Source organism: Convolutriloba macropyga, chromosome 5 (genome assembly GCF_964194025.1).
Source record: "Convolutriloba macropyga chromosome 5, txConMacr16.3, whole genome shotgun sequence".
Lineage (NCBI taxonomy): Eukaryota > Metazoa > Xenacoelomorpha > Acoela > Convolutidae > Convolutriloba > Convolutriloba macropyga.
Window position 1 is genome coordinate 66,712,142 of NC_134472.1, and position 11,973 is coordinate 66,724,114.

An 11,973-nucleotide genomic window follows, 5' to 3' on the forward strand; every position below is an offset into this window, starting at 1 on the left:
GAGGCAGTCAAAACATATACACAATGAAATACACGTGCTCATCAAGCACCCAATCTCCAATATTAATTCACGAAACGAACACAATATTGGTTCAAGTTAAGCGCAAGTTACTGTCATTATTGTTCAGGTTGAATACTTTTGGCCAAAGTGAACAAAAAACGTTTATATAACGGTGCCCAAAATTATTCCAACAAAGGGATTTTTTCCGTTTGTGCACCCCCCCAGCTTAGTGGCTGCATATTATTTGCACCCCCCCCCCCTCCCCCCAGATGCACGCGCCAAATTTTTACATTATGATTTACTCCTGGCACGTGCTCTGTAACTTGAGGGAGCATAACGTACTGGGGGGGGGGACAAATAGAAAAGATCCCAAAAAGGATACAACTGACTACGGTCGGTCGAACTGCTCTAACAACTTGAAACAAGGTTTGGAGCAGCTTTCATTTAAATTTTCCTACTAAACTGTCGCGAATTCTGAATTAGAGCAATTTAGATCACGCCAAAATCTACAATTCAAGCACAAAAAAGTCACTCGAAAAGTTAAATGATCAAAGTAAAAATCAATGAAGCAAAAAAATCACCTGAAAAGACCGACAGGGCACAAACAAAGTTAACAAACTTTGTGTGAGAGAATTTAAACACCCCTTGAATTGCTATTTGCTTATAACCGACCAGAGTTTAATTACGAGAATTTCGATCACAGTTTAAGTTTCGAAAATTATGCAGTTGAAAAAAAAATTAGTTTGATTGCTGATATTGCATACTTCCGAACAGTTTAATGGACGACTGAATGTGAGACACATTTACTTCAACTTCCCTTTGAAATACATTCTGGTTTGCTATAGACAGATTCGATTTTATATCACCCATTGTATCGTTTAGAGGTTTCGTATCAAAAGCTCGCATTTCACCTTCCGCCATCGACTTTAATTGAAAAAGCAGTGACGTCATCCTAGTAATCAAGGCTGTTGAATTTTGAGGCAAATTTGCACTTTGCATCTTTTCGACTAGCTGAACCGCTTTTTCATCACATTTCGTCTTTGCTTCACCAGAAAACATTGCAACTTGGTCCGCATTGGTGCCAATTGAAATCGCAAACTTCTTAGCAGAATCAAAATGAAATACCAAATCTTTGTTAATCACTTCTAGTTCCAAAAGTAGACTTGCGTATTTTTCTTGGAAGTCCAAAGTGAACTCTAAATTACGAGCAACCGTTTCTTCTGCAAGTGAGTTCTCGCAACAAAGTTTATCGATCAGATATTTCTTTCTAGTTAATAATTTTGTTAAATGAACCAAGGTTCCCAAAAACTTGATAGGGAATCCACCGAATGCGGCGTTGCTCTCAATGACGTTGGAAGCTTCTTGGTTCTCGGACCCAAGTCCTGTTTCCGTCTCTGTGACTATGACAGCTCCTGGTTCGGCTTTTGAAACGTCCGACGGAATGTTCGGCTCTCTAAAAATCAGTCATTTGAATGTACATATGAAATCTGAACCTGACGTTCAATTCGTGAAACTTTACCAGGAGCTCAAGCTGCTCGAAGTAACCATGGCTTAAAGCGAAAAATGACACAAAACAAATACACCCGGCAGATCGCAGGAAAATAGCCGCCACTGATTCCCATAACCCCGATTGGGATTGAAAAAACAGAAAAAATAAAAAAGATTGACTGTTGTACAAAAAAATTTTTAAAGTATGAACTTTTTTGATTTCATTTCATAGTTGGACACACTTTTCTTTCGCAATGAGAAGATACAGGGGGTTAGCATCATAACTAAAAAAAACAATCGTAACTAAGAGTTATACAAGCAAAGTTCAAGTAGCGGGCATCTAAAATTTTTGATTTCATTTTTTCGGTATTGACTCTGTTCACTTTAGACTGCTTTGCTGCACCTTAAAATTATCTGGAAAAAAGAGAGAAGAATAAAACTAGCCTGGTGAAGTAAAAAAAAATCCACTCAAAATTGAACAAGCTGTGAATAAAGGTGAAGCAAAAAAATTTACTTAACAAATTAATAAAATAGGGACGATAGAATAGTCGGCTAAGAATATAAAGGTGGCTTTTAAAAACTTGACCAGTAATGGACAAGGAATCAATTGGGAAAACTATTTAGAGAAAAAGCCGACAACAAATCACGCAAAAAACCATAAAAACAATACAAATTGCCGCACGTGAGCCAAGAGCACTAGCGAGAAATCAAATGGTTGTGCGAACACTTTTTCTCACTCTAATTTAAAATTTGAGCGAAAAAATTTCACGCGAGATGACAACTCGCTTTTTTAAACCATTTCTTGCTTTGACTACGCAAAATAACTTCTTCTATTTGACTTGAAACATCATGAAAATGCACGAACAGATCTTTAACATAGCCAGAAGAAATCTGGAAACGACTCAAAGTACAACATTGACCACCATAATTGCCATAAAGAAACTATTACCTAAAAACAAGAATCAATTTGGAACATTGAGAGAGGGAAATTAAAAAGAGAAAAGCGTCTGATAACAAAAACTGATGAAGCATCTGATAAATATTTCTTCTACAAAGTATGCCCCCAAAACAACTAATGGTAAATTAGCTTGTTATTCAGTTAGTTTTTACACAATTAACAGTTAGCAATTAACAGAAAACATAGCTGCCAGATTGCCAGAAAAAAGCCGCAATAGCTTCGTAGATCTGTAGTCTCAAAAAAAAACAGTAAAAAAGAGACCACAAAAATTCGTTTTTTCATTGAAGGCTGATATGTTTTATTTTGATTAAAAATCTGTGTAAGATTTTGCTGCCTCTATTAGATTCTCTCAATTAACCTTCATTTAGAGTGACACATACCCATTTGACCTTATCTCTTTGAATTAAAGTAATTAAAAGTCAATTTCAAAGCGAGGAAGTCATTTTTGAGAGTGAGGTAAGTCAAGTGTGACCAGAAATTTAATCACGGGAATGAACAAAAAACTCGCTCCATTAAGAGCGTAAAATGATGTCACGCAGGCATTTCAGTTGAAATTGCATGAACGAATGAGAAAAAAGCAGATTTGAAGTGGTTGTGACGTCATATGGTCGTAACAAAGATCGCGACAAAATAAAAAACCAAGAGAAGGCCAATAATAGCCCCAGCTATCGCTGTGCGGCTATTAAAAAGCAAAACGCATTGTGAAAATTGAGGACAAGGGAAAGAAATGAAGGAAAAAATTTTAAAACTTCTTTTTTCCTTTCCAAAATTCTCTACAAAACTCAAAAAAGCAACTCACCGAATACTTTTCGTGAAAAAATTGTATCATTTATTTCATTAAAAGGTACCATGTCTAAAAGTCAAGTGACAACAATAGAAATTTATCAAGCAAACAATTAAAAAAATAACACTTGAAACAAAAATGATAAAGGCCGTCAAAATTTTGCTTGAAATTGCTCATTGTTCATAAACACAAACACTGAAAATCAATATCGATCACAGAAAAGTCAACAAAACCACTAGAACAAAAGAACTTCGACCAAACAACTTAATAAATGCTATAAAATTTGAAGGCATAAAAAATTCAATAGCTCAAGTGTAATACTTGCTTCCGATTGTCAAAAACACTTCCAAACTCACTATGCTTGCTATAAAAACCAAGACAATTTATTTTCAAAGAAAACTAGGAGGCTGGGGCGCGTTTACATATAACTAACTGGCCCCTCCAATTCTGAAATATTCCAATTTTTATGGAGGACAGAAAGTGAACTTTCGTAATAAGGAATCCAGCAGAAATTAATAATGAAAAATTCCCCGATAAGATTCCCAAATCATTAAAGATTTTTGCTGAGACAGAACAAACTAAATGTTTAGTGTACAAATTATACATCCAGATAAGCTGAGTAACTCCCACCAAGACGGACATTCTTTTGAAACAATATCCAAACAATTTTTTCAAATATTTTTTAAGCATGACGGATATCAAAACGTAAACTGATCAAAATTGCGGGAATTGCTCTCAAACGACAGGCGAGTGGTTGGACAGGAGGCAAGTTTAAGCAAGCTTAACAGAGAGGAGGGAAAGCGGCTGCATTACAGGGGCGGGAAGGCTTAATCGACGGGGGTTGAGCAGAGGGGGGGGGGGGGGGAGCTTGAATGTGCGGTGTCAGGGTTCGAATGAGGGGGATATGACATACAATCGTGACGCGAGAGATAGTTCACTAAAAACTGCCTCTCGCGCCACAATTGTATGACTTTTCAACCGCTTCGGTGGTTTGCAACGTAGACTAGTAAATCTCAATGAAAAATGCTCAGCGAATTAATCCCTCCGGTCTTTGCTGTTTATTCCGTTTTGCTTCAAAAATGGTCAGACTATAAGATACAACTATCAAAGAAGTCGGCACTACAAATGATTGCACTAAAATAGACCAACAGGACAAATATAATCCATAGAAACTTTGTTAAAGAGCAATTAAAAAAGGCACGAATACGTATACTTGAGAAAAAATTATTCGTTGATATCTATTAAAAGTTTTGCTTTTCACTTTTATCACTTCCATGCAACTTTAAATGATGCTGTCGAGCTATTTATATTTAGTTATAAAGGCCAATGGTTCCAGAGAGGCAAAGAGGAACAAAGATATAAAACTTTTCAGCTAATATTTCCTAAAACACAACCGAAGGAGCTCTGAAAACGACGGTATTATCAAACCGGATGAGAAATTCCAAACGTTCATTGATTCTGCCTATGGATGCGTAAAGCATACAGATCATCCTCGACTCTTACTTGTGGAGTGTGATCTGTCGTTTCACATCCATGAAAGTGTCGAGGGGGTAGAGTGTGTACTTCTCTGGGCACCACACCTCAGCATCTGAAATCCAGAATGATCCGATGCCCAATTTGGGGAAGTTGATTCTGTACAGGTTTGTGGCCACGTCTATCGCTGCAACAGTGCCTGCAACGATTTCAAATTTCTATAATAAAATTAGTTGCAAATTAACAAAAAATCATCTTCCGAAATAATGTATGAAACATTATTGATAAGAGCACCCAAGTAGAGCAAATTCGATTAAAAGCAAGATCTAATACTTCAAGTGAAAATGGTCGGAAGATTTAGTGACGAAATTCGTTTTCCTTATGTTGGAGCTATGTAAATATGTTATTGGAGCGTCCAATAAAACGTTACCGATAAAAATCTAAACAATTGGTAAATAACTGTCAGAAATCAGTTGAAGAAAAGTTCAACTATCAACTTCGTCTTCGTTTTAGAAGAATCCATTTTTGCAGGATCTGATAGTTCTTGGTATCAATTTCAGCGTTATAACTATATAAATAACCTTTTCAAAACTGCAATTGGAAAACAACAAAACAATATTAAATTCTATGGGCATAACAACTGGAGGCCATAACTTTTCTTTTGCCCACTAATGAATGTATCTGGTCAATTCTCACCGTTGTATAGTCCAGACTGCACTTCTGCACTCTGGTACAGGTATGCAGTCACTTTTGCCCCAACTGGGAGTGCCTTGGGAATTCTGTCTGGAATGTCTCTGAAGTTAACAGGGTCAGCTGGCCTCTTCATCTGTAGCCACCTACACATAACAACATCAGAATGTTATTGAGCTCTACCGTTCATCAAATTTACCAAGAAAGTTAGTATGACAATGCTAAATTTTGATTAGTTGAAAAACACTTTTGTAAATTTATAAAGCACGCATTTATTATTTTGAAATTCACAAAATAGATTCTACTCATTCCAGTTCAGTTGCTTGCTTGAATACTAAATAAAATCCTTATTGCAGAAAAGAGCGTTTTTACGGAACCCGCGCTCCGAATAGCTTTTAGCAAAAAAACCGCAATTAAGGGCCTTTATTAGAAAGGAAATTGCAACGATAACTAAGTCATGAACCGCTAAAAATGGGTCAAAAACATCTCTGCACCATTTACAACACTTATCCAAAATCTGGAAATTTCTCTTGATTGCCGTTGTTCTATTGTTAGGTAATTTGGTTCCACGAGATGTGTTGCGTGTATCATTGAAATTTGCACTAACAAAACGATTCAATTTATGTATTTCATGATTGTCTGGCAGAGAACCCAATCAGTTCAATTGTCAAATAATTCATCAACTCACCTCACTTTAGCTCTCTTTCTCTGAAGTGCTCTTCTCTCTTCGTACAGAAACACATGTGAACACCTTCTGGGTTTCCCAAGCAACCTTCGAATAATCCTCCACTCGTGTTTGTTCATCATTCTAGTGCTCAAATCAGGAAAAGATTCCTTCAAACATATTTGGAAATCGTTCTCCTCATTCAACAAAACTCGGTCTATAGACGAGTAGAACCATTCGTAAACTGTCCATTTGTACGCTTTGGGTAGTTTTAACATGTTTCGTAGTTTTCTGGCATTTTCTAGGGGACCACCTTCGGCGGCTAGTCTTCGGTACTCTTCGGTGTCTGTAAAGCTTTCGACTTTCGGAGCTTCTCTGCAAAACAAACAAATTGAAGTCTCATTGGCCAGCAAAATTTGTTTTTTTTTTGGAATATGCTCATAAAGTATTCAATTCCACAAGCTTATTCCAATTTCACAAAAGGTTTGCTCTATTACACAGACCGCAAAGGAGTTACTTGAACAATTCAAAAATCTAAGCCAACAATTTGATAACAACCCTGCTTGTTTCCCATCTTTGATTTCATAAACAGATCATAAATGATTCCATACTGACCAATACTCGATTTCTTAGAACCATCCTACAAAGAAGCCAAGCTAGAAAAAAAAACTTATTAAGAAAAAAAATCAGTTTATTTGATAAAACCAAACTCTTTCCGTTAAGTTTTGCAAATGAACATGTTCAACGAGTTTCGAAGTTTTCAAGTAAATGGTGTCCTCAATAGCTTTAATCAGACTCTTACCTGGTCAGGTACAAAAAATTAAAGTGACCCAAAAAAGGCCGCTTAGACCTGTAATAGCAAAAGACGACATAATTTGCATCAAAGAAGATTTGTTACATTTTTTGCTGCGTCTTCCATTTTTCAATCGCAAACAAATTAAATCTAAAACGTTTAAACAGCATTCCAGTTTTAATCACCGAAAAAAATTCCCGTTGTTCTCATCTGAAGCTCTCTCTGTTCATCTCTATCGCTGTAACTAGATACTCAATCGTGCGATGTTCACTGCTATTTTGACTTCCCGGTCAATGGGTAAGGTAAACAATACTTAAAAGACATTCTATCCCCCCTCATTGGGTAATATTACGAGCAAAAGATACACATCGTTGGCGAGAATCACTCCATTGTGGCTGATCCACGCGTTGCTGTGAGGAACACAGCCTCTACGAGTCAGCTAGAGGCTATTGACAGTCTTATAGGTTGGAAGCTCTGTTATCAGCTAGCAGTGCAATTCGTTTTAAAGTTTCTTCGAAATAACTCTAAAAACCCACCACACGTATCTAACATCAGCGAGGAAAAAACTGATTTCCAACCCTGTTACATTATTGAGCGTAAGGCTGGTATCATCTGTCTTCGGCAGCCGTCGAGGTCATTCGAGTCTTCTGCGCCTCATCTGACAAAGGTTTTTTGCATTGGCGAAGTGACTGTCACGACGAATAAGCCATTGGTTGTCCTGCATTCCAACTCGGCGAATATTATCTATGCAAGTTCATTTGCTCTAAGACAGGTGAGATATTCAATATGCTCCATGAAGGCAGCATTTTGTCCGCAATAAGATTGTGCTGAGCTATATCCCTGCGGCCGAGGCAAGATATGACTTGATAACTGAATCATTCAGAAAACTACACATGCAAAAAGCGAACTTCCTTTCATTTACATGCACTGAACCATCAAGCCAGTACTTCAGGACTGCTCGAAAGCCATGATCCGAAAGCCTGATGAAAAAATTGCATGAGTGAGAGTCTTGATGAACCATCCAAGGAAATTTTGAAAACCCTAATTGAAGAAAATATTGCAAAAAATACACGAATTGCCGAATTGGAATCTGAGGTGGCACAGATGAAGATCAAAGTTAATCAACTCGAAAGATATCAATCAAAAGATTGTCTAATTTTTCGCAATCTACCGTTTAGTTCAAATGGAACCTACCTCTCAGATGTTATTGATCTTATTCAAAATGTGTTGAATGTCAACATTGAAACGCGCGATTTAAAAGCGTGCCATCCGTTGGGCAGAGGATCGCCATTCAATCCACCACAAGTTATCGCGAAGTTCGTCTATTTTGACCAAAAGGAAAGAATCTGGACCAGGAAGGGTTTGCTACGGAATTATAGGAATCCAAATAATGGAAAACCGGTTTCTATTCTCGAGCGATTGAGCAAGTACGACAAGTCATTGAAAGAGGAGGCTCAAGCAAAACAGTTAAAGGTTACTACTAAGAATTCGGCACCACTTGTTCAGATCGAGTCAGATGGGATGAAGCGATATCTTGAACTGAATTCTATTCAAGATATTATTGAATTGCAACCAGTCGCTAGTAAAATTGAACAGAAGTTCAATTATCCGAAGAATCTACCACAAAAGCAAAGCCAAGTATACACGACAACAGCGGGTTCGATGGAAGTCAATGAAATTATTTATAACACGCCTGTTCCAAAGCTAACAAAACAGCCTATTTTTGCGCCTTTATCGACCAAACTGCCTTCCCTAAAGCGTATGCGTGACAATTTTGAGAACAGCGACTATACGAATCTAATGGAGGAACTAAAAAGCAGGAGAGCTGATAAAGACGAATTGCTTGATTATGTTATGGGTCTCATAAGTGGTTCGCCGAATGCCAAAGAGACAATTCTTGCTGATATTGAGGAACAGCCGTTTCGGAGCGAAGAGTGCTGTGAAGAGTCTGGAACATAAGAGTTCACCCCTTAGATTAAATAAAGCGACCAAAATTAGATCTGCATCAAATCACTTCAAAGTTTTACTTTTAAATACTAGATCCATTAAAAAACATGAAGAATTAGAGGCACTGATATCTTGTTTTGAGTCTCCGCCTTCCGTCATATGTTTAACAGAATCTTGGCTAACAGTTAATGATGATCCGAATTTATTCAAGGTAACAAATTACAATAATTGCTTGTCGAAATCACGAAGAATTGGTAGGGGTGGAGGTATTATGATCCAAATAAGTGATGAGGTGAACTTGATTGAAGAGCTGAATTGCAAATTGAATGAAAGTCTTTTGGTTCATTTGAAATTCGGAGAGTTAAAGATTGCTCTGTTAGTGGTTTATAATCCCCTCAGAATTAACAAGCAGAATTTCATTTTTGAGCTCGATAAAACATTGGAAAACATCAATGAAAATTATGACAGAATAATTGTTTGTGGGGACTTCAACACCAACGTGCTAGATAAAAATCTGATGACGTCATTATATCTATCGACTATCCAATCAAATGGTTTTCAACTATGTTGTGGTGAGCCAACTCGCATCAACCGAAATACCTGGACTTGTTTGGATCACTTTTTCGTAAAAAATTCGAGGATTCAGAAAACTTTTGTGATAGAGGATCACAATTATTGCGATCACTTTCCGATTGTGTTGGAATTTGAGAAGATTAGCAAAAGTTGTTCATCAGAAATTGGTTTTCGTGACACCAGTTTTCAAAATCGTTAAGTAGAATGTCTTCTTTTCTTGATAACCTTTCTAAATCACTAGCTACAATAAGATACCAGGAAACAGAAAGTATAAACTGTGCTTTTAACAGATTTGATAATACTTTTAAAGAAGTATTAGCAATGTTTGCACAATATCGGAGGTCAAGCAGGAATACAATCAAAAAACCTAATTGGTTTGATAAAAAAATGAAAAATTTGATTTGCAAAAGAAACCAATCACACAAGTCATGGACAATGGACCATCAGAACAACCAAAAATTAGAGAAACTTAAAGCACTACGAACTAAAGTGGAGAAAACAATCAAAGCCAAAAAGAATTTTTACTATGAGCAAAAGTTCTCCAAATGCATCGGAGACTCAAAACAAGTTTATAAATTGTTAAATGAGCTTAAGGGAGTTACTATTAAAAATTCTAACGTTCCTTACATAATAAAAGATGGTAGAAGAATTGATGATAATCTAGATGTTGCAAACGAGCTCAACACTTTTTTGTAGGTATAGGACAAAAACTAAAAGCAGAAATCCCAAAGGAGATTATTGTTAATCCTGAGGTTAATATTTTGCAGAGTATGTGGCTTTATGAAACAAACTGCAACAAAACCTTGCAAAAATTTCAGGATCTCAAAGAAAAATCATCTTCGGGAGTTGATGATATTAGTACGATTTTGATTAAGAAAACAGGTTTCTTAATTTGCAAGTATCTTGTTCATCTCGGTAAATAAATCTTTTCAAGACGGTAAATTTCCAAGTATTCTAAAACAAGCTAAAATTGTGCCTCTGCACAAGGCAGGGGCGAAAGACGAGATAAATAACTACCGACCAATTTCGCTTCTCATTGTGTGGAGCAAAGTTTTTGAACGCGTTATGTATAATCGAATTTATACTTACTTTGAAACTTTCGGTTTGTTCCATCCTAATCAATTTGGTTTTCGAAAAAAACATAGCACTATTGATGCCATTGCAAAATTAACAGAAACAGTTCGCGAGAGCCGCAATTGTCAGGTAGCCACGTTTTTTTTTTACTTAAATCCTATTACAAAAGCTTGAACTATATGGTATAAGAGGAGTTTGCCTGAGATGGATTAGTGATTATTCATCGGAAAGACAGCAATGTGTTTCAGTCAAAAATTGCAACTCCAGCTGGCTGAAGTTAAACTGTGGTGTTCCACAAGGCTCGATTCTTGGCCCACTACTTTTTTTAATATACATAAATGACCTTCCAGACGTGTGCCAAGTCTTCAGAACTTTTCTCTTCGCAGATGATACCAACTTAACAGCAGTCAATAGTGATTTTGAATCAATGCAAAAAGATTTGGTCAATGTAGAGAAATGGCTCAACGCCAACAAGCTGTCTCTTAATCCTGAAAAAAGTTGTCAAATGAATATTAAAATAGGAAACAGTGCCTCTGATGTCAATAAGTTTTCCGTATTCAAATTAACCTCTGTTAACATACCTGAGTCAGAAAGCTGCAAGTATCTCGGATTGCGTTTGGATAAAAAAATGAAAATTCAAAGAGCACATTGAGGATGTGAAGAAAAAGTTAGCAATGCAGTGCGGGAATAGTGTCGAAATTAAGGCATTGTGTACCAAAACGTGTTTTACTCCAGTTTTATTCATCAAATATCAAACCAATCATTCAATATGGTGTGTTGATATATGGATGTGTAAGCTTTACTTACCTTCAACCTTTAGTTCTATTGCAAAAAAAAATTTCTCAGACTCATTTTGTTCCAGAAATACACAGAAAATGTAACACAGTTTTTTGAGAAATACAAGGTCTTAACTGCTCATTGAATTGCATATTTACGAATTCTTAAATTTGTAATAAAATCAGTAAATAAAATGCACACAGATACATATCTTAATGAGTTATTTTCTTTCGAATCCCGATCAAACAATTCCACTAGAAAATCATTGAAATGGTTTTTGAAGTACCAAAGTGTAAACGAAAGTTCGAAAGGAATTCATTGAGATACAGAGGCGCCAAATTACTTAATCTTTTTATTGAAAACAATGTGTTACCATCAAACTATAATGAGCTTTCTAGTTTTTCGTTTGTCAGTCTGGTGCACAAGATTAGAGACAATTACATTTTATCGAACTATGAATTAACAAAAACAATCTTCTCCTAATTGCGACTTTGTGTACACCTTTTCGCAGAATTTTTTTTAAGTTATTAAAAAGACAACACAAAATGATTCAATTTACTGTCGCCGGGGATCCCTAAAGGGGTAAAAAAATTTGTCAAAAATTGAAAATTCCATCAAATAAATTGAGAATTTCATCTATTATCTTTCAATGTGAATTTTTTTTCTTTTTTCTTTTTGAATAGTCATATCCAATTGTAAAAAGAATTAAGGGCAGTGCTCAGTGATCCAGTCGGATCCGTAAACTGTCCTCT

At 36.3% G+C, this 11,973-nt stretch overlaps 1 protein-coding gene across 1 annotated transcript in view; it reads right to left on the reverse strand.

Moving 5' to 3' along the window:
• Positions 1 to 528: 528 nt before the first annotated feature.
• The window catches only part of LOC142340184 (protein lin-9 homolog), a 13,514-nt gene continuing 2,069 nt past the window's right edge, over positions 529 to 11,973 (reverse strand). Inside the window, exons 3-6 of the mRNA XM_075390686.1 lie at positions 6,082 to 6,432; positions 5,400 to 5,539; positions 4,734 to 4,902; positions 529 to 1,453 (exon numbers count right to left, since the gene is read on the reverse strand). Coding sequence (XP_075246801.1) covers positions 739 to 1,453; positions 4,734 to 4,902; positions 5,400 to 5,539; positions 6,082 to 6,432 — 1,375 coding nt within the window. The 3' untranslated portion in view covers positions 529 to 738. The remainder of the gene's footprint in view (positions 1,454 to 4,733; positions 4,903 to 5,399; positions 5,540 to 6,081; positions 6,433 to 11,973) is intronic.